The 25,427-nt window shown below is 31.6% G+C and overlaps 2 protein-coding genes and 1 long non-coding RNA gene across 3 annotated transcripts in view; 2 read left to right on the top strand and 1 right to left on the bottom strand.

Annotated features, from left to right (window-relative positions):
* LOC132757502 (amiloride-sensitive sodium channel subunit alpha-like) overlaps window positions 1-7,885 on the bottom strand; it is a 28,795-nt gene extending 20,910 nt beyond the window's left edge. Inside the window, exons 1-4 of the mRNA XM_060748805.1 lie at window positions 7,568-7,885; window positions 6,843-7,064; window positions 4,434-4,647; window positions 3,806-4,008 (exon numbers count right to left, since the gene is read on the bottom strand). Coding sequence (XP_060604788.1) covers window positions 3,806-4,008; window positions 4,434-4,647; window positions 6,843-7,059 — 634 coding nt within the window. The 5' untranslated portion in view covers window positions 7,060-7,064; window positions 7,568-7,885. The remainder of the gene's footprint in view (window positions 1-3,805; window positions 4,009-4,433; window positions 4,648-6,842; window positions 7,065-7,567) is intronic.
* Window positions 7,886-15,102: 7,217 nt separating this feature from the next.
* LOC132757508 (uncharacterized) lies at window positions 15,103-15,970 on the top strand. The gene is made up of 3 exons (XR_009629464.1): window positions 15,103-15,212; window positions 15,418-15,454; window positions 15,825-15,970. It is a non-coding gene; the product is annotated as an uncharacterized LOC132757508 (long non-coding RNA).
* Window positions 15,971-16,480: 510 nt separating this feature from the next.
* LOC132757501 (uncharacterized) lies at window positions 16,481-23,013 on the top strand. Its single transcript, XM_060748804.1, has 9 exons — window positions 16,481-16,990; window positions 17,216-17,357; window positions 18,169-18,334; window positions 18,977-19,137; window positions 19,484-19,568; window positions 19,973-20,090; window positions 21,148-21,393; window positions 21,973-22,121; window positions 22,745-23,013. Exons 1-9 carry the CDS (start codon window positions 16,802-16,804, stop codon window positions 22,917-22,919), a joined length of 1,431 nt encoding a protein of 476 aa, XP_060604787.1. The 5' UTR covers window positions 16,481-16,801; the 3' UTR covers window positions 22,920-23,013.
* Window positions 23,014-25,427: the final 2,414 nt, after the last annotated feature.

The following is a 25,427-nucleotide window of genomic DNA, read 5'->3' as shown; positions in this document are numbered from 1 at the left end:
CAGATATTGAGCATGTTTCTTTAAAAGCAACCGGATTCAATTATGACACAAATCATGTGTGTTATGACATAATTGACACTCCCAAAATGATCTTGTTACCTTTTTTCCAACAATGATCTTAGGTGAGTGATCCAGGGTCATCATTACCCTCTTATTGAAAGAAAAAAAAAGATATGATTACTTTAGGAAATACTAGTACACTTAGTTTGTATCTTAACTTTTCAAAAAGTTGCATGCAGGCCAGGCCATATCATTGATATATATGTTTCACATCACATACATTTTGTTGGCTTTTAAGCCATGTTTATATTATAAATATAAAATTGTGGAGGAGTCAAAAATATGCGTTTATAGACTACCTTTATACCTTACATTCAAGTACATGTTTGCTATTTTAAGCACGTTTAGTTGATTTATTGTCTTCTTATATGTCTTTACGATTAACAATTAATATATGATATCAAATATATTGAAACAAGAATTATCATGCAACCAAATTTAAATAACTGAATGTATACACATGTTTGTATGTGCATTTCTTGCTCACCCACCAAATGGCCCGAAGGAAGACAAAAATACTTTCATCTAATAAAAAGTACTTTTTAAGTTGGAACATTTGCATAAGAATTCATAGAAAAGTAAAAAGGCAAAGAAATAGAATGAACTTAGCTATGTAGATTTTCTGTTGTTTTTTCTTTCACAATTATCATATAAAATTACCCCACCCACTTTCACAAAATATAAAACCTACAGATTTAATGCTTTTCTTACATTCTTTACAATAAACACATAATATTAATGGAATGTCAAATACAGTTTAAGATATAAAGTAACTTTTTTAACTTTGTACATTACTTTAGAAAATCAAATTTGAAAAATATGAAAAAAATGGAATTTTTTCTTGATCTTTTTTAAAGATATTTTTAGACAAAAACTTTTTAAATGTTTACTTTTATTGAGATTTACATATAATTTGATTATCTCTGATATGTTTAAACACTTTTTTTATCATAATAAACATAATTTGTGCAACAAATTATACTATAAAAATGATATAACAGTTTTGCACAAAATCGACGGCCATATTGGACGCCATCTTGGATTTGGAAGAAGTATGAAAGAGAAATTTTGTGAGATTTAAATTTTTGAAAAGGAGAAATTATATGCATGCTTTTGGTGTGAGTTAAAGGTCTGTACAAAAAATTGGAATGAATGAGCTAGAATGTACTCACATTTATATGGCGGCCATTTTGAAAATGGCGGCCATCTTGAATGAGCAGAGATATTTTTGGGCCCACTTCACTTTTGAAATCTACATGATCTAAAGATGATTTCCTGAAAGTATCATGCTTGTATCACAATTTGCACTATTTTCTCAATTTCCCGCCCCACTAAATGTCCTTAATTATGTTTTTGTTTTATAATCAAAATTTGACAGCCTGCGGCAAAACACATTAAAGGCACTATCATATACTATGCACAAATTTGAAACTAGAAAATATTGATGATGGCTACAATATAAAATAAACATGTTTGAGTTCCGAAATATTTAAAATCCTACTCACTACAGATGGACACAATAAAAAAAACTGGCAGTGTTTTTTATGCTCCCCGAAAAATTTCGGGGGAGCATATAGTCGTCCGTCAGTCCGTCCGTACGTACGTCCCGAATTCGTGTCCGGCCCATAACTTCATTATTTGAAGTCGGATTTTAAAATTATTTCACAGAAATTATCACCATATTGAGACGACGTGTCGCGCGCAACATTTGGGTCGCTGCCTTGAAGGTCAAGGTCACAGCATGACCTTGCAGTAAAATCGTGTCCGTTCTATAAATTTGTTATTTGAAGTTGGATTTTAAAATTATTTCACAGAAACGATCACCATATTGAGACGACGTGTCGCGCGCAACATTTGCGTCGCTACCTTGAAGGTCAAGGTCACAGCATGACCTTGCAGCAAAATCGTGTCCGGTCCATAACTTCATTATTTGAAGTCGGATTTTAAAGCTATTATACAGAAATGATCACCATATTGAGACGACGTGTCATGCATAACATTTGGGTCGCTACCTTGAAGGTCAAGGTCACAGCATGACCTTGCAGCAAAATCGTTTCCGGTCCATAACTTCATTATTTGAAGTCGAATTTTAGAACTATGTATATGTTAGTGTTCATCCGTGCTGTTCTACAGAAATTAGAAACTTCGACGGGAGCGATAGCGACAGGAGAATGTTTCTAATTTCTGTAGAACAGCTAAGCTAATAACATATTTAGTGTCAAGCTTTATTTGGCCCTTGATTACGTCACTACGCGGTACTATGAAGCACTATGAAAAATAGAAGGCGACTATGAACGGATTTCAATATAGTATCGACTTTTTTTCTTCTATGAAATTTAACACACATAATTTTTAAGAAATACCGCGTTTTCATTGGATGACAAATAAAGCTGGACACTAATATACAGAAATGATCACCATATTGAGACGACGTGTCATGCGCAACATTTGGGTCGCTACCTTGATGGTCAAGGTCACAGCATGACCTTGCAGCAAAATCGTGTCCGGTCCATAACTTCGTTATTTGAAGTCGGATTTTAAAACTATTATACAGAAATGATCACCATATTGAGACAAATGTGTCGCGCGCAACATTTGGGTCGCTACCTTGAAGGTCAAGGTCATGGCATGACCTTGCAGCAGCAAAATCTTGTCCGGTCCATAACTTCATTATTTGAAGTCGTATTTTAAAACTATTTCACAGAAATGATCATTATATTGAGATAATGTTTCGTGTGCAATATTTTGGGGGCTACCTTGAAGGTCAAGGTCACAGCATGACCTTGCAAGAAAATCGTGTCTGCGCCATAACTTCATTATTTGAAGTCGGAATTTACAACTATTTCACAGAAATGATCACCATATTGAGACAATGTGTCGCGCGCAATATTTTGGTTGTTTTTACACTTTGAACTTTGTCTGTGACATAACTCTGACACTACAAGACGTATACCTTCCTGTGTCCAAAACCTATTCGGGGAGCATCACCCAGTTCAACCGGCTCTTGTTTTTTAAACCAACTTTACTTGACCTGACTGAAATAGGGGACATATGTTCCCATACATTGTTTACTAATTATTTTATTCAAACTCGACATATCCAGTAAGCATTTCTAGCATAGTATTCTCTAAGAACTTAATGTCAATAAAATGACAGAGCATTACATACACGGGTATTTAGTTTGCATCTTTTCAATTTTTTAACAGCTATCGAGAGCAATGAAAACGAATGGAAAGAAGAAAACAATCAAAGCGACATTTCCAACGGTTAAGGCATTTTTAAAGTGTTTGTCTTCATTGCTTCATTTCTACTATGAGGAATGCTAATTATTTACTAAGTGTAGATAGTTATTTACAAAAGATATTGATTAAGTAACTATACACTCAACTCCATTTCCGGTCAATATTTGCATATTTGATAAATGTGATACACATATACATGTATATATTTTATCAGTCTCAATAATTCTAGAACAACGGTTTACATGAAAATGGCTTCGAGGTGCTGATTTCCTGAAAAAACCTTAATTTCAGAGATTTTTAAAGTGGCAAAAACATAGAAAGTTACCAAAGATGTTTAGCGATAAGATATATTACTAAGAACTCAGAATATATTGTTAATGTTATTCTGAGAGTATGTGAAAGAATGATATGAAAATAATAAAGAGAGATACATGTACAACATATGAGACAAATGTGTATCTAGAAGACAATATGGTAATATTTATAATATCAAAGTTACATACCCTCAAACCATTCCCTTCTTTGGTCGTCGATAAAGTCGTCATACAGCATATCAGAGTCATCTAGTGTAAAGTAATCTTCCAGATCTTTGAACGGTCCCTTATGCGACTGGCTTCTTTTCAGGGGATTCAGATTACAAACCGTCACGCTTGGAAACACCAGGTTAGGGACAGCCTTCACCTCTATCTTAACCTCTACAGGATAACTACAAACATCAAAATTATTGCTTAGTTCAACAGGCAGTCAATTTCATAAGTTTGTTGTTTAAGTCGTATGTTTTTGGAGGAATTTACTGTTATTTTTTAACTGCATTAGCCTTCAGTTTCTTTATTCCATGGTCAAATCATTTAAAAGCTTAAATGGTGAAAATAATTTTAAATGGGATATTAAAATCCAGTCAGTTTAACTGTTCGGCCAAGTAAGCAGTTTTGTGTGTGTGCCACATATAGAAGCTACTAGGCAATATTTGCACTACAATAACATACTGTTCTTTGAACTTTATGGTAATATCAGACAATACATTTCTTCTTGGAACGCGTTTGTTAAAAGCTTATATCAAGTTTTTGATTAAATTAAATTACATATGAAACAAACCACTAGATTTTACAATGTTCTAATTAGGACAAATACCTGAGATATTTATTGAACAGCCAAATACACTGTATGATGAGCCATGTAAACATTGTCAGACATGCTAATACCCACAACAACCTCTTGCACCAGTTGGAGGATTTATGTATACGTGTCAGGGCTGAGAAGCTTGTCTCGGAGCAGAAATCATCGTATATTTGCTTTGCGGTTCTAGTTTTCCACCGTTCTGCAGCTAGTTTACCGGCCTTTGCATCTAAATGTAGTAAAACACTTATTGCACCTTTTTTTCTGGCGAAATTATGAAGATAATTCGATTTACATGGTCCGCACTCCCAACTTTTAAATATCCCAAGGACGTCATTCAGGTTCATCGAAGCATACAATTTTAATAATAAACCAAACAGTACAGTGAAAACATATCATAACATTAGATAATATTATTTTGCAATTTGTTAACCTTTTAAATGACTAATTAAGATCCCACAAAAATGTTCCTCTTTTTGTACTTAAATATTCTATATTTGTTATCTCTATATTCATTAACACTTCTGAAAATAATGACCAAGTTGTCGTGCTGATCGTCATTAACGTTTGATTGATGAATAGTGACAATTATGTCAATGCTAAGTCGCAGATAAAACAGTACAAAACTGAACAAATTTAGCCTTCGTGAATAAACATGAGTATTGTTGCGAAGAAATATAAAATGTAATTCGATATAATGTAATCTACTTAATAAACAAATTTCTGTGTCTAACTGTACCTATTAAAGTAAAAAAACATTTTTCCTTTCAAAATCTAAATCTGTATATACAAAATGTTTTAACTGAAAATTAGCGTTTCACATAAGTATAATCAATACATATACACATCTAAAAAATCTAAAAAAGGGAAAATAGTTTGAACTATTGCATAGTATACAAAGGACAATTATCACAAGAACATGAAGATTATCTTTAAAGATAACAAATCTTGTTCCAAGCATCAAAGTTGCTGCTTTGTCGTGTTACAGAAAAAGAAGCAAAAATACATTCAATCAATAGATTTATAAAGAAACGAAGGAAAAGCACCTCTTTCTGATTTCCGTTTTAAAGAAAGAGGCTACGCACGATATGATAGTATAAATAGATAAAAGTTAATAGGCCAAATAGAAAAAAATCAACACTTATTGTTTAAAATAACGGCAAATAACTGTTTACTTTTCTTGCATTTCGTAAAAGCCTATATGGAAATATCTGGAAAAAGTCATCCCTCGGAAGCATTTAAAAAAATAACATGAAAATTGCAGACTGGGTTTGATTGAATATGTACATTAGGAAAGTTTCTCCGCAAAATGCCAATATTGTTATCTAATAAACATATTGTTGTTCTTTCTTTATTTATTTAAGTGTCAGCGGGCCTTTAAATGTTATAATATTCACAATAACGTCAGTGGTCCGACAAAAAAATAGTGATCGTTTGATCGGGCATTATTACGTTTCTGTCGGACCACAAAAATCTAACGGCGAGTATCAGCAAGGATTATTTTACAAACACGGACATAGTATAAGCTGACTGCCAAATATTTTCAGTACATTTTACAACAATATGATTTCAAACCTTTACCATTATAACTCTCAAGCCTCGGACTCTGGTCCGTTTGCGGGCTGACTGATTGATCACTATAATGCTTTCAATACCGTTTAATATTTCTTAAATAAAAGAAACATTCTTGAATGTGCATTTGTCATTAAAAGCCAGACCCGGAAAAACATTACTTCGATTTAAGAATCTTTTTTTTAAATCTATACATAATGTCAACATTTATGTATTCATGCCATTTTATGTAGTTTGAATAAATACGTTAGTCATTTTCACACTAGATATCTGAACTGAATTTATTCATCTTTCGTAGAACAGAAATATCTATTGACAGATCATTGTTTTTGTTTGAAAATATTTTAGGAGAAATTTCAAACTAAGTAATAACTATAAAACAGACAATGTAAATCAAGATCAGACAGTTATGCCGGCTGATATTGGTTTGCACTGGTCGCACGGGTAGATTCGGTTACAGCTTAAAATTTAATAGTTTTACCATTTCTATTACATTTCAAGTTATATTTTGTATAACATATGTGTGTTTTATTATATCACGTGATCTCCCGATATAACCTATCTGATAACGATTCTTGTAATCCGGTCATGCCTACCGAAAATCAAAATGAAATAATTTTTGAGTTAAAAATAAATCAAACAATGCGTAGGTGACTTATGTCTTTTTCCGATTATTGGAATAACATTCAAGTTTTCAAATGCTAGGAAAATTGAAACTAAGTAAGGAAAAGGATTTTCATACAGAGAACAACAACAAATAAGTCCATTATATTTACATCTGTCATAATCTCTACAAAGAAATTAATAAATATGTAGAAACAGAAAACATTTCAAAAGATGTAACAATATTACCTGGCGAATCCGGCGACACTTTCATCTTCTCTAAAATGTCGTGTATTGATCCGGGCGGCTGTGATTTCTCTTTTGGAGAATTTCCGGAGATATCAATTGAAAGATCATTGTTTTTGTTTGAGTTAAGTCTCTGCAGGGGCATTAATGGCTTTACACTTATCTTCTTAACTTCGCTCTGTTTCACTGGTTTAGACCCTGATGTCCGATTCTTTGACATCTTGTCTGTAAGCATTTAAATTTTAAGCGTGATCAACTTTTTAAATTTTTGTTCATTAATTATTATGGTTGCATAATTATATAAAAACAAGGAACTTCTTACAGCGCATCATCTTGTTTTTTGTTTGTTGTTGTTGTTGTTATTGTTAGTTCTTTTGTTTACTTGTTTGCTTATATATGTTTTATAATTAAGTTTATATAGTATTTATATCTATTCTTATTTTCCCTAATTCACTTAGGTGTAAATGTTTACAGATCGTATTACTTTTAAAATCCAGCCGATTCTAAATTTCTGATTCCTAGATAACCATTTTATAATTTCTGCTTTCAATTTTGATTACTTATGCTATCTTAATGAATAAATAATTTATGTGGTAAATTCATATAATCATTATTTATCAAAAACCTAATCAAAACATTTGAAACCTTTTGGAATTGATTTTTGATTAAAATGTTTTTATATTTATCTCATTAGATCAAAGAAGATAAAGAAATAAAGTTCCACTTACTGTTTGGAGTCGTGGCTCTCTTCCCGCTATTAGAAGTTTTCCTGAAGCTCTAGAGAGAGATTTTACGTTACTGCTAAACACTCAATGTTTCTGCTATACCGATTGGTCTGTTGACACAAAATCGGGTAGGAAATTAGTGATCAATTTAAAATACGTCACACACTCACAGATCGTGACTCGTAATTAATAAGTTCTGAAATGAAGCAAATGTTGTTCTACAGCGGAATCGGACAAACAATTAAACGTAATTTAAAAGACAGTTCCCATCGGAATTTATAATCGTTAATATTTCTATACAAAAATCTCTGACAAATTTTCTCCTCTTATTGAAATCGGACGCTTTGCTTACCAGCAAATGAATATTACATGAGTTGATATTTCTCAAGTAGTGAAATTCATGATTGTCGAATGATACATTAACGTATTTATTGGTAGTTTGTTAAGGTGCTATTGAAACATAAGTTAACTGATATGTCAATACAATCTAATTGCTTTTCTTATGATTTTCCATGCATAACATAAACTATCCTGAAAACTACTTAGAGACAATCGGTTGATAATAAATTATGTCAATTGACGTAAATTATTTTCAATGCATGTGGATTTTATAGAACTTGCCGTTTTAAATAAATAAATAGATAAAATATTTGCGACAGTGTTTGTATTCTTGTATTTTAAAAATATTTTATTCCTCTATATGAAAAGAACAAATCAAATACGATAAGGAAGAAAAAGAAATCTGATGTATATAGTTTTAAAAATCGAGACTAGTGGGAGAGTTGTTTATTATAATCATTTTCTTGCTTCGTCACATGACTAAATGAGTGTCGGAGAATATTCTATTAACAATCTAACAATACTTTTAGAATATTAGGAACATCAAAAATCTTCATAGTAACTAAATTAGATAATTATATATAAAAAAAAGAAACGAAAACATGTTTTCATAGAATAATAATTCGCTTTTTTCACAACGTCGGCTTTTTCGCGGAGACAAACTTTCGGGGTTTTGTAGACGCTACGGAGTATATCATATCGGTTAACTTACAACAGTACAGGAGGTCATATTGTCAAAATAGCAATAAGATGACTGTTTTTACAATGCACATATTATAATCAACACTAGCTACTTTAAGGAGATATAATTAAGTGTCAAATTTACTGCAACTCCTATAATGACATTAACTTTATATTCTTTTAAAATGTATTTAACATATCCATCAAGACAAAAGTGGAGTATTTTTCGAGATTTATTTGTGGTAGTTTCATCAACTCCTGAAGTTATATTTTGACTTAAACAAAAGTTATATCTTTAATAATTATGTATTACAAAAAAACTTCTTTCAGTCTGCTACGAGGCTTGATTGATTAAAAAAGATAGAAAGAGAATTTAAGGGTGATTATTCACTAAGGGAATCAATAATATGAGGCAACAAAACACAAATCGACCCTTTTTGCCAGGGCATAAACATATTTCAATATGAATTTATACTTCAGTAGTTTCATGTATACTCAAGCAAGGTCTAAACACCAATGAGACAAAGGCCGATACAAACACCAATATACTAAACGTTATTCACATAATTAGTGACAAATTAGAAAACAAAATGGATAAAATATATAACATCTAATGATATATATTTCAAACATTGTTCCAGTCTTTCTTAAATCTGTCAAGCTATCCTTATTAGATGGCATTGGCTTCATTGATCTTCAGGACAAATGAAGTATAATTTATTACTGAAGCAAAAGATAACATTGCTTTATTGGTCTTACATTCAAATCAAAGGGCTGCAACCTCTGTGGTATTTTCTGATCTTTGCAATCTAAATCATACTGACTATCTGTATGTATTTTCCTATATAAGTTTATTTTTATATACTATAATTAATCTTACGCAGCGACTGCGTCTATAACAGTTTGAGATTGATACATATGGAATTTTGCATGACTAGAGTTGCATCAAAAAATCATTTTCATTTTTTATGACAGCCATACTTTATCCTTGCATATCGTGGCTACTTCCTTAAAAAAGACACTTCAAAAAAAAAGTTGCCTCGACTAGGATTTGAACCTTGGGCCTCTCACACCCTAAACGAGCGCGCTACCTCTGCACCACGGTGAAGTAATACATATGTAGCTTGAATAATAACAAATACATTGTAATTCTAAATTGAGAATTTCCATTCCGTGTTTGTAATCCTTACTAATTTCGAGGTATTTTCTTCACTATAAACCTGTTGTTTAACACTGATGAAAATAATTTAGCGAAAATCTTCTCGCGAAAACAGTACGACATGTATATATCTTCCACGGGATACGGACAAAAGCCCCCCCCGGACGAAAGCCCCCCCCCCCCACATCTAAAAATGACAAGGTGGACAAAAGCCCCCCCCCATGAAATTTACACATAGGACAAAAGCCCCCCCCCCATAAAAAAGTAAAGGTAGGACAAAAGCCCCCCCCCCCCCATGGTCAATCAAATTTACATATAGTGTATTAAAGTTGTGTTTTTTATGTGTTTAAAAGATATGTATGGACATCACATGTAGGTGACATAAAGCTAAGGATATTAATTTGATCCCTTTACAAATTTACGAAAGTGATTAAACATTACTACTCTTCTGACCCTTGTTGTGTATATGAAAAGCTATGAATTCAGTATCGCATGCATGCATTATTTCATCTGTTATCATATACTTTAAAAATTTGTTATCACTTCAATATATACATGATAAATAAACATTAAAACAAATTCTTTTCATTTTTATTTAAAAGTTTGTGTGAAATTTGATGCATTTGAGCACCTGTGCATGTGAAAAAAGATGGGGGGGGGGGGCTTTTGTCCACCTTGTCATTTTTAGACGGGGGGGGGGCTTTCGTCCGGGGGGGGGGCTTTTGTCCTACACTCATATTCCACTACTCGACAGTCAGATTTATGTGTACTACGCTCTGGAGTATTCGGTAATCGACATAGCTAAAAATAGCATTTTCATTGATTAAGCTTTACGGAAATAGCCGAACATTTTTCATTGGGTAAAAAAGATATTCATCCGCGAAATTTGTGATTGTAACCTCATATTTCTATTGACTACTCTAAACTTTTAATGCACTGTAATTCGTTAAATGCTAAATTCGTTAAAAATTATTCTTTATTTTAAATAGCTGGTTTTTAAGCAGTTCTGAGTGAGAACTACTTTGCGTTGTTAGGTCTGTTAGGAAAATTTGTGTTAGACCGTGGATGTTAGCTATGTATTTACTGATCTTGCGATCAGAAAATACAAAAATAAATATTTGGACTTATAAAAGAAATCAATCCTTAATATAAAAGATGTTTAATATTTACACTGAAGATCTTGCTCAATTCTTCTAGTGTTTAAAACAGTCCATTGTCCTGTTCAACACTATAATGAACTTTGATTTTTCTGTTCATACCAATAGGGAGTACCAAAAGCAAATCAAACGAATAATTCTGTAAAAAAGAAAAGAATCAAATGCTTTTTAATAGTCGATCAGAAGATGTTATCTTGGAATATCATTGTGGTCGGAATGATTCATGATGTCCTATATCAGTATAACATTTTGTCCTTTTACAAAACAAGTTTAAAATTTCCCTACTTCTGAATATACATTTCCAAAAAAAAAGAGGGCAAATACTTAAAAAATTAGCTTCAAAAACCAGAAGAGCCGATACATTTGTTGTCTGTCATGTTTCCTAAAACAAAAGATTTCTTCTGTATTTTACCATCCAGGTCTTGTTTTTCTGCAACTTTAGTGTCATTTATACATCTATATCACTATATTCGGTTGGTTCATAATAACTTTCTGTGACAGTTCCTTTCAAAAGAGCTTTATAATTTTGTATTCTGTAAGTTGTTTTTGAAATCTAATTATATTTTTGTGAATTGCAAAAGTATTGAAAAGGTTTATACTTTCAAGGGATAATTTAGCTCTTGATCTTATAAAACAACCTTAAAATCGATCATTATTTATTTGAAATAATTTATCTCTAGGTAAAGGGAAAGTAACAACATTTCGATCCACTAAATGTGCCTCAGTATCAATAACATCTTTTAGTATTTGACTTTCTTTGTCTCATCTTATTTATGTATGAATATAAGATAATGACTTTCCTATAGTTTTGAAAAGTAATGATTCTTGAAATAGCTGGTCCTTTTTTTTGTAAATTGTATTTTACTATAAGGAATATTCTTTATATTGTCAGTATTATTAACCTATGCATATATCAATTTCATCTTATCTTTCACATTTAAAGATATTTCAAATGTATTGAAATATTTAAAATCATCATATTTTAATTTCACATTGTTATAGTATGTGTGATTTGATTGGATCTTGCATCAAAACTAAGTTGCTCTATGAATTGTCGAATATTTCAGATATTGGGAAAAGAAATTTATCCTGCCACTTAACTAGATGTGTTCGTCTCCACGATTACACTTTATTATTGTATTTCTTGAATTTTTAACATTTACGCTTTAATAGTAGCAATATCAAATTTCGGATCAATAACTTACCTATAGTCACCAATTATAATATCGTTTTTATGCCATTAAAACTCCAAAAAAAGGATTTTATTACAAATGATCTTATTCAAAATAACATAACATAACATAAATTTTATTTAACATAAAATTGTAAACATACAATTTATAGTCAAATCATATTCTGTATAGTGTAAAGTGTTCCAAGTTACAATTAGCCGAGAAGTATTGTTAACCAGTATAAACAAATGTTATGATATATATAACAAAGTTTGCATAAGAAATAATTATAAATGTAAGAAGCAAAAAAACTTTAACAAAGAAGAAAAAAATATTTGTTAACGTTGCCGAGAAGTATTGTTGACAAATATAAACAAAGGTTACGGCATAATTGCATAAAAATACTTATGCATGTACACAGTAGAACGAGATTTGTTCACGTGCCGAGAATTAATGGTGACAAGTATAAACATAAATACACTTAAATATGTAAGAAGCTAAGTAGAAAGATATTTGTTAACGTTATATCATATCGATATCCACAAATCAAACGGCAATAATAATATTTCTAAGATGACATAACCGTTGTATATGTACTAATCATTTATTGTCGTAGTTATCTCCCATTTACTTGTAAATCATAAGAAAAAAGTATGTTATCGGTTATTAAAGTCTCTCTTTAAATGCATAATACATATAACTTGCCAGATTATTAATTGTTTATATATTTGTGCTTGTCATTAGTGTTTCGAATTTCTGCATTGAAGGCCATCTACAAAAATATGGTTTAAAAAACTTTCTACGTAAATTGTAATATTTTGGGCATATTAATAAGAAATGATATTCTGTCTCTACTAAATTTAATGAACAATTTCGACATTTTCTGTTTTCTCTTGGAATATTATCGTGCCTTCCTTTTTCTATTTCGAGATTATGAGCTGATAGTCTAAATTTGGTTAAAATAATCCTATGGCTATCTTTGTTTATAACGCTTAAATACTTTTCGCACTGATATTCGTGTTTAAAATGACTGTAAGACGAAAGTCTGTTAGAGTTATTAATACTTGAATACCAATTTTGTTTGTAGATATCTAAAATTCTTTGCTTTATGACACATACATTTATATTTAAATTATCTTGTTGTAGCCAAAAGTAAGACATTCCTATTTGGTTCAATATATTTTTTATTTGATAAGCCCAGTTTTTTCTCTGTATGATAGCTCATTATCTGCATCTTCTTTTAGCATGTTATACATTTTTTTTAAGAATTGAGTTATCAGGTGACTTAAGTATTTTAATCCAGTATTTGAACATTATGATTTTACGGTATATTGCCATTGGATATCTCCCTATTTCTCCATATAATGCATCTAGATTTGTTGATTTACGGACACAAAGGATCTTTCGAATAAATTTACAATGTACAAGTTCTATATGTTTACAATCATAGTATCCAAACACTTCTGCGCTATAATTTAAGACGGATCCAACTAGTGTATCAAACAGTTTACATTTATCTTGAATCTTTAGATCAAGTTGGTTAAATACTGTAAAAAGGTTATGCATAGAAAATGATGAATGTTGAGCAAGATGCTTTTGTGTCCGATTCCAATGTCCATTTTTAAAGAAATAAACGCCTAAATATTTAAAGCATTTTAACAATTTCTAAGGTCTGACCATTGAAAATGAAGTTAAACGTTGAATGTCTACCTTGTTCAAATATCATTATTTTAGTTTTAGATGTGTTAACTTTTAGATTCCATGTTTCGCAGTATAAATTCAAATCATTTAACATTGATTGTAATGCATTGTGTGTATTGGCAAAATAATATAGCTTCCGTTTTTATCAAGAAAGTTTATTCTCAATATTAAGATATTAATACACGGCAGAGAAGGGCCGGACGGTGATAATCGGCCCGCAAAATGAATAATGGCCTTCCAAATAGAATAATGAGACCACCTAAAACAACATTCATCAGTCTACAGCGCATGTACAGTGTAAAGTTGATGTCCTGAAAGTAAAAAATGAAAAACTTCTTTCAGGTAGTGGTAAGACAGTCTTCGAAAAGACTGTGTAAATTTATTTGTTTATCATAATAAAAGTACATGTTCTTGATATATGACCCTCTTACAAATATAACTTTAACACATATTATTTTCATTTTCATTAGTATACTGCTTTAATAAAAGATCGTATACTCTGTTTGAATCAAATGAAAATGAACTATTATTGTCTCCCCTGAATTTATGTTCAAATTAATACTGCAGTATTAATTAAACTTATAAACGTTGAAAGAAATGGATATATATGAGTAATACGACTTATTTGCATAATGTATAATACATTAATTTGAATCACAACAAACATTTAAAAAACTTTCTTTACAAATACTTCCTTCTAAACACTAGATACTTTCCTTATCATTCTCTATGTAATAGAAAGAGCACCGAAACACGAGGCTATCTGATTTGTACGAGGGGGCGTAGCCCCCCGAGTATTAATCAGATTGCCGAGTGTTTTGGTGTTCTTTCTCTTTTGTATCATAGTCAAACATAAAAACACGTTCCCTGTTGTCACAATATGAAACCCCGGCAAAAATGAACCAATGAACGAACATCTGAATATGACATGTCTGTCGCTTTCCCTTTCTCTGCCGTCACAATATGTAAACCCCGGCAAAAATGAACCAATCAATGGGCATGATCTGGAGTGCGGGTAACTGATACCTGCACTCCAGTTACCGCACTGTGCATGTATATGTATACGATTTAACTCTGACACATTTTCAACAGAAAGGTCCCCAAACTATGATACAACTGTTTATTTTATTTCAACCCGAAGATGTAAACGATGTTTAATTATTCATCTAACATTCCTTTTAATAGTTAAGATTTAAGCAATTTTGCTTATACTCTTTAATTAATGTTAGATTTTTGGTATCGTGAATGTTTACTGAAAACATTTGAAATAGACCAGCTGGCTCCCATTAAGTGAAATATTCGTTTCATTTATAAAATAAAACTTCATAATAAGACATGAACTAAAATGAACTCTGATAAGATATTATCTAAGTCGACTTTTGACAACTGATAAGGCAAGTTAACAATTATGTGGTGAAGCCATGGACATTTTTATCACTGTAAGATTTTTGTTGTTATTTTAACTTCCTTTTTGTTGCATTTTACCATTATCAAGTATCAATGTATATCTAAAATCTGAATTCTTTTCTGTTTTGCCTAACCTGGAACTTAAAATAACCAGGCCATACGTATATCCTAAAATATAGTAAAAAATAATCACTTCAACAGATATAACAGTAACGTGGTTGTGTGTGTATTTTTCAGCTAGTGTCTGTCTCGCTTTTAGGGGGAGCATCAGCATGTATGTATACATACAATTTTTCATTTTGCTTTTTATGTAAAATAAGTCTTCATGATAACACACTGATTAAACAAAATTAAAATAAATGAAAGAGAAAGAGGTGGGGTAAATATTCTCAATATCTCTCTATAAATAACAACAAATTCAAACTTTGTTAAACATTAACGTTGCCTTCAAATATCTGTTTTTACAAAGGGTACATATGACAGCATTTGCTGGTCGTTAAAGATAATAAGACCAATTACAGAACGTGTGTCATTTTGTTATACTTTTACAACAGAGTTACTCTCGCGCTGAATGTGTTGAGGCAGAGAGGTTCTTTCATAAACAATCTCAAAATCCACCATTGAATCTTATTTTTTCTGTTCAGGGAGTGGTGGAAGAAACTTTGTGTTTGCCATACCTGAGCCGTATTTGCAAGGCAGTAATGAATATTATTTACATATGTACATTTCTGCAATAGAAACATCACATGTTTTGATTGAAGCTCCTGCCCATCTTAAATGAAGGAAAGTAAAACTAATCCAATCCGGTAAAACAGTTCGTACCCATTATCAATGACTCAAAAATAATAAAGAACCAAGTGCAAAAAATTTTGAAAAGAAAGGAAAAATTTGTGCAAAGTGACAACCCAAATAAATGTTATTTTTTTTAAACCCAAAATGAACAAGTGTTTTTCAGTTTGGGTTTCCCCTTGTTCAAAGGTAAAAAGGGGAAAAATATTGGGGCGGGAATTTTTTGTGATTTTCTTAAAAAACCATCTACAGGAAGCAAATTTTTGAAAATTTTTCGTTTTTCTTTTCCGAAAAACCCCACACACGTAAACCCAAAACCCTTTTGAAATTTCCCAGCCCAAAAACCCCTGTAGGGGGTTTAAACCCCATTCTTACAAAAAAAAACCCAAAAAAAACCATTCAGTTAAAGATTGGACAGATTTTAAAGGTTTTTCCTATACAGCATTGTGTCGGGACCGGGACGGGTACCTTAACCCACCAGGAAAAACCCTATTTTTTTTCACATTCTGGAAACATATGCGCAAAAATTCCAAAAGGGCAAGATACTTGTGACTACTTAGTCGAGCAAGTGCCACCAGTAAAGACATGGAAATCAAAATATATTGTTGCTTCGTTCAGAACTAAACGACACTTTCGAATAAGAATCATATCATCACAAGATGCAAACAGAATAGCAATAGCAGGTACTGTACGCGCAACCCTTGACCGTGGTGAGTTCTACGAATATGTCATTGAACAAGACTATATTGCAGTTGTTGAAGGAACTTATCCAGTTCTTGTTGTTCAATACAATGAAAGGCATGATGTAGACAACGATATAGGTGACCCATTTATGGTTACAATCCCAGCGGTAGAGCATTATTTAGATGAATACTATTTCGAGACGCCGACACATTTTATAAGTCATCACGGGTCAGTCATCATTCCCACCAACAAGGCCGCCGGTCTTCGCTTGGACGGTCGTGCTCTTAGCAGATCAGATGAAAAACGAACAAGTCTTACAAACGGCATTCACACGAATGTATGATAACTATATTCATTACAAATGTTTGATATAGGGAAGAAAATATTGACAGATATTCTCTTTACTTGTTTCAAAACGTTTTCTAGTATGATAAATTTAACTTTGTATTTACCTAATGAAATAAAATACACATCGTGTCTGATATCATTAGTTAAAAGGTAATAAAGGTTTCTGTATGTTGTAAAATCCTAAATCAAAAAGTGTATGTTATTTCACTTACAGAGTTACAGTGTAATACGATTTGCAATAAGCAGCGGAAAACACCATATTTCCCACATTGAGCCTGGTGTCACATTTGGTATGATACTGTATGGATATAAACACAAGGACTCGTACGGACTTCCCCTTGGTTGGAAGATGAATGGTATAATGAAATATATTGTATAATTATCATATCAGAAAACAGTATGTTACAAATCTAATGTAACATGATTTAGGAGTCCAATACTACGTGCATTAAAATATAAAAATATAGGTTATAGTCCAATTAAACACGTTCAAATTATAGTCGAGAAACAAGTCATAATTTGACACCCCAACATCTATGATAATAAATATTCAAAAATAAAAGTTTAGTCATGAATTTACGCCATGACTAAGTTCAAGTATTATATGATAAACTTTTTAAAACATATTTTTGTAAAATGTATCAAATTATATACATTTTCATTTCTGATTAATATTCATTAATGTAAGATCATGAAAAGCTGTCCTAGTTATAAATATTCACCGCATTATAAATCATCCAAATAATAAATGCTCATCTATAGTCTAACCTGTGAATAAAGGCCATCTAAAGGAGAAGTTGATCATGGCCTTTTATAGACGGGTGATCTTTATTTAGAAGTTATTATAATGTTTATCTATTTAATGAATGGTTTGCGAAGAGTGGTCTTTATTTCAGGGAGATTTTTAAACTGATGTGGTCTTTAATACAGAATTGACAGACTGTATATATGTTAACTGTTTTCAATGATACATTTATATGATACGTTTTTTCTGGCTTCATAATAAAAATAAGATAATAATTTCTAAATAATAATATATTACTTACCATATTTACAAATTAAAGGTAATTTATATAATTTAAATATTTGTTTCAACTCGGATCTTTTTTGTATATGTTCTTTTCCATTGCTCAAATTAAACAAACTATTTTAACATTATAATTGAAGTCACATCAATTGTCGACGTTAGACTAGCTAATAATACAAGTTCCAAATCTGGTGTTTTGGAATTGCTCGTTGATGGACACTGGACACAAGCATGTAGTGGTAGCATTGATATGAATGTAGCAAAAGTTGTTTGTAAAACTCTCGGTTACGATAAATATGGGTTGCCGTAAGTATTGCATTTTACAGTCGTATCTATATCAGACAATTTTCAATGTATACTATTTGCAAACATCAGTACCTTAATATTAAAGTACAATGTACATGTCAATGTCGATAATTAGGTTTTTTTTATATGTGAAGAATGTATATGAAAAGATGTATTATATTAAAAATCAAATATTGTAGACATGTTAACATTGTCTCTGTAAAAAGTAACGTCAAACTGTTGCTATAAAAATGTGAGTATTATACTTGATTAGACTTTTGTACAGTGGCATTATACAAATCATTTTGCTATAATTTCTTTTTATTATTTTTCTTTTTTATTCTTCTTTGCGAAATTATCAAGAACCCACGTGACTCATTGACAATTCTATAAGAAAAGTTTTTTTGATTTTTTTTTTGTTGTTGTTGTTTTGCTTTTTTATTGCAGGCAGTTTTTATATTTTATCCTTACCATAATTTTATAATTTTTATAATTAATCTTTTTTGAAATATATAACAAATTAAGCTAAATTTGACAACGAAAGGAGCTTTATGCCACCTTTACACTGATAAAAAATCCGTGTTTCATAATCACTCTAATTATCTACATATCTGTATACATGCAAAGTGGGATAGTTATAAAACAATTGAGCGTTTATTTAAGTCCTGGAGCAATATCAACAGTGCAGCATAGAAGCTTGACGTCATCGACAGGACTACGTCATATAATATGTACTGGACAAGAGCATTCTATCTCTGAATGCAAAATAAGTGATAGAGATATAAGTAAATGTCCATCGTCAGATATTGTTGAAGTTAACTGTGGTATGTTGAAAATGTACATCTATTATGAAAATATTTTATTCGTGACAGGATTTAACCTATACAAATATTTGTTAAGAAATGGTATAGATTGTACGAACGCTGCGAGAGTCACAACCAATTTTCAGACTTAAAAAGTTTTTAAATACTGAAAATGTCTTGTTTTCATAATATTAGAGTTAAAAGTACAATTTGTCTGAATCTAGTAATATTTTCATATCTAAATAGGATAATTAAATAAATGACGCCTCAAAATCTGATTTGTCCTTTCATACTCAATACTTTCACAGGAACACCCTATTCCTGAATAATGATATAATTGTACATCTATGTTGTGATTGTGTTGCAGCACCAGCATTAAACAGTATCATTCATACATCTTGTTCTCCAAATAACTGGAACGTTACGGTAGATATGGAAAAACTTAACTACAGGTAATATAAAATACTTAATAAGCAGTTTAAATGTCACTTCTTTGCATAATAATTACATCCAAATCGTGTTTACCAAAACTGCTGTATCATCACCTATATCCTATTACAATTAAATGTATGAAAATGTCTTCCACAACTTGTTTAAACTGGTTTGAATAATGAGGTTTTATTATAATTCAAGGCATGTATTTGCAAGGAGCGATAAAACTTCTAATACGAAAGAACTTAACTTTAGCAAATAAACAGCAACAAAAATACGGAAAAAAGAGTAAAAATAAAAAAAATAAGGCAACTTAAAAGGTTTTTGATTTATGGTATAATATTTCTTTTAATACTTTTCTCTTTTTCTAAACATCTTACTGTTAACGTATTACCATAAATATGGAATCAAATGATTGTGTTAGATTTCCAGGATCGGTGTCGTCGGATATATACCTTGGTGATAATACATGTACAGGCAGACAGTCCGGTCATCAACTGATTCTTTATCATGACATTCACGGTTGTTTTACAACAAAAACTGTGCGTTACCTTTTATTTTATTTTCTCATTTGCTTTTCTTACGAACTTTTGTAGTTGGTATCAGAAAGATGCATATGTGTCAAAACAGATCCCGCAATGACTGAGATTCGAACTTGCAGTCTCTCGCTTACAAGCCAAAGTAACAACTCTCAAGAAAATAAAATAAATGAATTGATTCCCCGACACAGTTGATAAGTTTGATCGGTAGGTGTATGTTCAACCGTAATACACGTTTTATGTTTATGATGACGGAATGACCTATTTTCAAATAAACAAGTTTTGGTATAAATCAGAAACATTTCGGTTTTTAAATCAGAAAACAATTTCTGTTTTTAAACAAAGCATAGGAGCTAGACATCCGGGACAAGTCCTGTCCCCCAACCCCTTCTCTATGATTCAAAAGTGTAATAAAAATAAGATTAGAACATATATTTTTAAAAACAGATAACTAATCTTTACTTATATTATTATAATATTCGACTTCTGGTGCGAAGACACGACGTTAAAAAGACTCCGAAACGTGGCCAATTATCGTTTCTTCGTCTTCTGGAGCGAAGACACGACGACACAAAGGCTCGAAAAAGTGGCAAATGTTCGTTTTTTCGCCTTTGAGGCAAAGACGCGAAGATATGGAATGGCAGAAATCAGCCGCCATACAATTGAGCACTTGAATATGATGTGAATTCAATGGCAAAAAAAAAATGACCTCGGGCAATATGTCATTCACTATGACATTGCTCATACATATTATACAACGTTATAAGGTTTTTATGTCAAGTTTGAGGGAATCAATGGCTTACTGCAATTATTTCATTTACGGACCCGGGAGTTTGTATCTAAGCTTAAAACTTCGTACACATTCGATCTGGAATAAAGTCAAAAATAAGTTCCGTAGAAACTTAATATAATGATTAAACAAGGTGTATAGTTATTAAATCTTATCAAAGCTCGTCATAATTTTGTCTAAGTCCGTAATATTTCAATGATGTATTAAAAGAATTTTAAAAAAGAATATATTGAAATTCGATGAAATGTGTCCATGCTGTTTTTATAACAGGTGACGGACAAAGAAATCATGTTTACCAACCAGCTTGTTTATGCCTTTCACGACCCTGATTACTCTTTCATCATAAGGAGTTTTAATTGGACAGTTGATTTACACTGTCTAGTTCCAAGAGACCAATTCGTTCACAGCAATGTCACATACACCAATCAGAACATTGACAACGCTAATTCAGTACTGAATACCAGTAGCCATTACAATATTAGTACTCATTTTTTCTCCGACCCAAACTTCATGACGGTAAGTGGTTTGTTTTAAGTTTAAAGGGAAATAAACGCAATTTCATTTTTTTCTATTTTGACAAATTATAGCCTATTTGTGAACCAAACATTTTCATAAACCTTTTTTATTTAAATTATTGTTGTGTTTAATAAGAAGTGATCACGTCACTAACACTTGTAACAGAAGACCGAGTTGTTTCTTTTGTTTTAATTATTTATTATCATTATTATTTTGTATTTCTAGTTATTTTTAGAATACAGACACATATATTCTTCTGAGAAGATAAACGTTTTCCATTTTGAAGTGTTTGATACCATATTATAAAATGCTAATAGTTCTTAATTTCAAGTTTATTAATTTAATGTCTGACAAAAAGTAGCATTCAAATGTCTGCACTTGAAATAGAATATTATTTTCGCAGGTACGGTAAGAAGAACTCTAAATGAAATGACATATTTTTATTTAGCATATAATACATGTAACATGTAGATTCAAATATTTGCTGGTTAATAACTGATAGAAATAAAACTATTTGTAATCAAAAATCAATGTTAGCTTAAAGTTAACATTTTCTGTCATTCCAAATAAAAATTTCAGGCAATATCTGGAAATCCAATAAGAGTAGCAGTTGGTACAAATGTGTTTGTTAAGTCATTTATCACTGACGTTGACTGGACCATGAAGATGAGGTTACATACTTGTTACATGACAATACAAGGTGGAAAATATTACCTCATTAAAAACGGGTAAGTTAGAAAATATGAGCCGCGTCATGACAAAACCAACATAGTGCGTTTGCGACCAGCATGGATCCAGACCAGCCTGCGCATCCGCGCAGTCTGATCAGGATCCATGCTGTTCGCTAGCAGTTTCTTGTCTGTAAGCGAACAGCATGGATCCTGATAAGACTGCGCGGATGCGCAGGCTGGTCTGGATCCATGCTGGTCGCAAACCTATTATGTTGGTTTTGACATGACGCGACTCATATCATAGTGTACTTCTATCAAAGAACTTCTATCTGACAAACCACTCTCAACAGCAGATGGTCTAGTGATATGGTATCTTTTAAAAGTTGATCAGTACAACGTTCCAACTGTAGGTTTTCGTTATTATTCTTTTTTTTTTCGACGAAGTCATTGATTCCAATATAAATTAGTATTTATTATCAAAAGATTTTTTTTAAATTGTTTATCTCAAGCAAGTTATATATACATGTATATACATTTCAACAATAAATATATATTGACTTGACTTAAACGGATATTTAGAAAAAAAACATACAAGAAAAAAAAACATACAAGCAGACAATAGATGCTTAAACATTACCATTTGTTGTATATCACAACTGTGTTTTAAATTTATTTGAAAGGTGTGAAGTAGACACAAATACTCATCTCCTGTCACAGACTGATCACGAGACGAAGTTTGTGTTTAAAGTATTTGACACGACGAGTACGCATGATGTTTCCGTCAAGTGTGATGCCATACTCTGTGACATGTCTGATGGTAAATCGGCACAACAGTGTTCCCAGCATTGTACTTAAATACAGAAATATGCAATTGTGTGATTATTCCTATTTGTAATAAAGTGACTGTGTAGAAGTAAACTACATGTATCTTTCTTTATAAATTATCAAAGATATTTAATAGATATTCGTTTCTTTGAAGTAAATATTGTTGGTATATATACTCTTTTAATTAGCATTGTTTTGTTGTTTGTTGGTTTCTTGTTTGGGTTGTATTTTATTTGCTGTTTAAACGAACTAGGTGACATTACATGTATCTTGAAAACATTTTCCTGCTATCTAACTTACTCCAAAACTAACACACTGACCTTCCTTTATGCAAATGCAAATTAAATACAATAACAAATGCAAACACTTCAACGATTTAACGAGTTGCCTTACATTAACGGGCAAAAGAAAATTATTCAACCAAGGAAATGTTCGTGATTTAATGTAAGAAATGTATACTTTAATGTATGTGGATACAGATTAAAACGATTCATAGTGGCATAATGAAAATACAGCAAAATATGCATAAGAAAAGGTAAAGGCAAGAGAAATGTATCATATGATCAAGATTATAAGCCGATCTTGTTTTTAGCTCAACTGTCACAAAGTGAGATTTTGTGATCGTTATTCGTCTGGACGTCCGTCCGTAAACTTTTACTTTAAACGACATCTTCTCATAAACCGCTGAGCCAGTTTCATCAAAACATCACAGGAATGTTTCTTTTGTAGCCACCTTTACAATTTGTACAAAGAATTGAATTACATGCAGAACTTTGGTTGCCATGACAACCAAACGAAAAAAAAACTTAAGTAATCGTCTTTAAAAACCCAAAGAGCTAAGATATTTAAAATGAGACATTTTCTTGTGGGTGTCTACCAAATTTGTTCAAATAAAAGCTGGTATTAAAAATGGCCCTGCCCAAAGGGGTCATTGATTTTCCTTACATTTATAGAGTGTAAACAAAAAGATCTTCTTAAAACGCCAACGAGCTAAGGCTTAGTCTTTTAGCATTAAAACATCTTCTGTGAGTGTCTACAAAGATTGTTCAAATAAAACACCTGGGATCAAAATTGGTCCTGTCCCAAGGGGTCATTGATTTTACTTATATGTATACAGGTAGTTAAAACAAAAACAAAAAAATCTTCTAACAGAGCCAACGAGCTACAGCTTAGATATTCAGCATGGAACATCTTTTAGGGAATGTCTACCAAGTTTGTTCAAACAAAATCCATTGGGTGAAAATTGGTTCCGTCCCAGGGGTCATTTATTTATCTTATATGTATTTAGTAAAGGCATAAAAGACTTCTATTATAACAGATATTTATTGAAAATATGGTATCAAATATTGTATATATACTTTTTGAAAAAATGTTCAAATTATAGCTCTTGGCTCAAAATTGACCACATCAGGTTGAGCATAGATTTTCCTTATATGTATTAGGTAAAAAACAATTTCTTCTCTCAAACAACAAGAACTTAAGCTTAGTTTTTTTTTACATTAAACATTATCTAGGAGACCTCTACTAAGTTTATTCAAATTATAGCCCTTGGGGGTCATGTTGTTTTTTTCTTATATTATAAATACTTAAAGACTCTCCTTGAAAACTGCAAGGACTACATCTGACGAAATTTAATATGAAACAAAGTCAGGTCAACCTCAACAAATTATTTGAATCATACCATTGGTGTCAAAATTGGCCCCACCAGAAGGAAACATAGATTTTCCTAATAGCAACCAGTGACTGTCCATAGTAAGCATTGACTCACATAGCAACTATTAGCTTTCCATAGCAAAATAAAATTTAATAGCAACCAGTGACTTCCATCGCAACCAAATTACATCCATAGCAAACATTGATTTCCATAGCGACAATTGCCCCTCCATGACAACCATTGATAGTAACCAGTAAATTGCCATAGCAACTATAGACTTTTCAAAGCAACAATTGATTTCCATGTACAGGAAAACAGACCAGTGACTCACATAGTAACCGTTGACATTCCCGAGCAACCATAGACTTTTTTAACACTAAATGACTGACATAGCAAACATTAACTTCCCATGGCAACCATTGCCTTTCCATGGCAACCATTGATTTTCTATAGCAACCAGTAACCAAATTTTTGTACCATTGATATTCTATAGAAACTACTGACTTCTATAATAACCACTAACTATAGGAACCAGTGACTTTCTATAGCAAGCATATACTTCCATGACAGCAAGTGACTTTCCAAAGCAACCAGTGACTTTCCACAGCCAACATATACTTCCATGACAACAAATGAATTCCCATAGCAATTATTGACTACCATTGTAACCATTTACTATACATAGCAAACAGTGACTTTCATAGGAACCGGCAATTTTCCATAGCAACTATTGACTTCCAAATAACTTATGACTTCACATAGCAACTAGTGTCTCACATAGCAACCATTAACTATCAATTGAAACAAAAGGCTTCTTTAACACTCGGTGATTTTTCATTCTTTCCAGTGACTTCCTGTAGCAACCCTTGACTTTCCATAGCAAC

The sequence above is a fragment of the Ruditapes philippinarum genome, unplaced genomic scaffold, assembly GCF_026571515.1.
Source record: "Ruditapes philippinarum isolate M1 unplaced genomic scaffold, ASM2657151v2 ctg1267_1_1_1_1, whole genome shotgun sequence".
In the NCBI taxonomy this organism is placed as follows: Eukaryota; Metazoa; Mollusca; class Bivalvia; order Venerida; family Veneridae; genus Ruditapes; species Ruditapes philippinarum.
This window is presented reverse-complemented; position numbering and strand designations above follow the sequence as displayed.

What these genes read in the sequence shown, in the direction of transcription:
- LOC132757501 (XM_060748804.1), top strand. Translation starts at nt 16,802, where the DNA reads ATGGTTACAATCCCAGCGGTAGAGCATTATTTAGATGAATACTATTTC. An exon ending in CAAACGGCATTCACACGAAT is followed by an intron (nt 16,991 to 17,215) that starts GTATGATAACTA and finishes TTTCACTTACAG; the next exon opens with AGTTACAGTGTAATACGATT. An exon ending in GTTGTTTTACAACAAAAACT is followed by an intron (nt 20,091 to 21,147) that starts GTGCGTTACCTT and finishes TTTTTATAACAG; the next exon opens with GTGACGGACAAAGAAATCAT.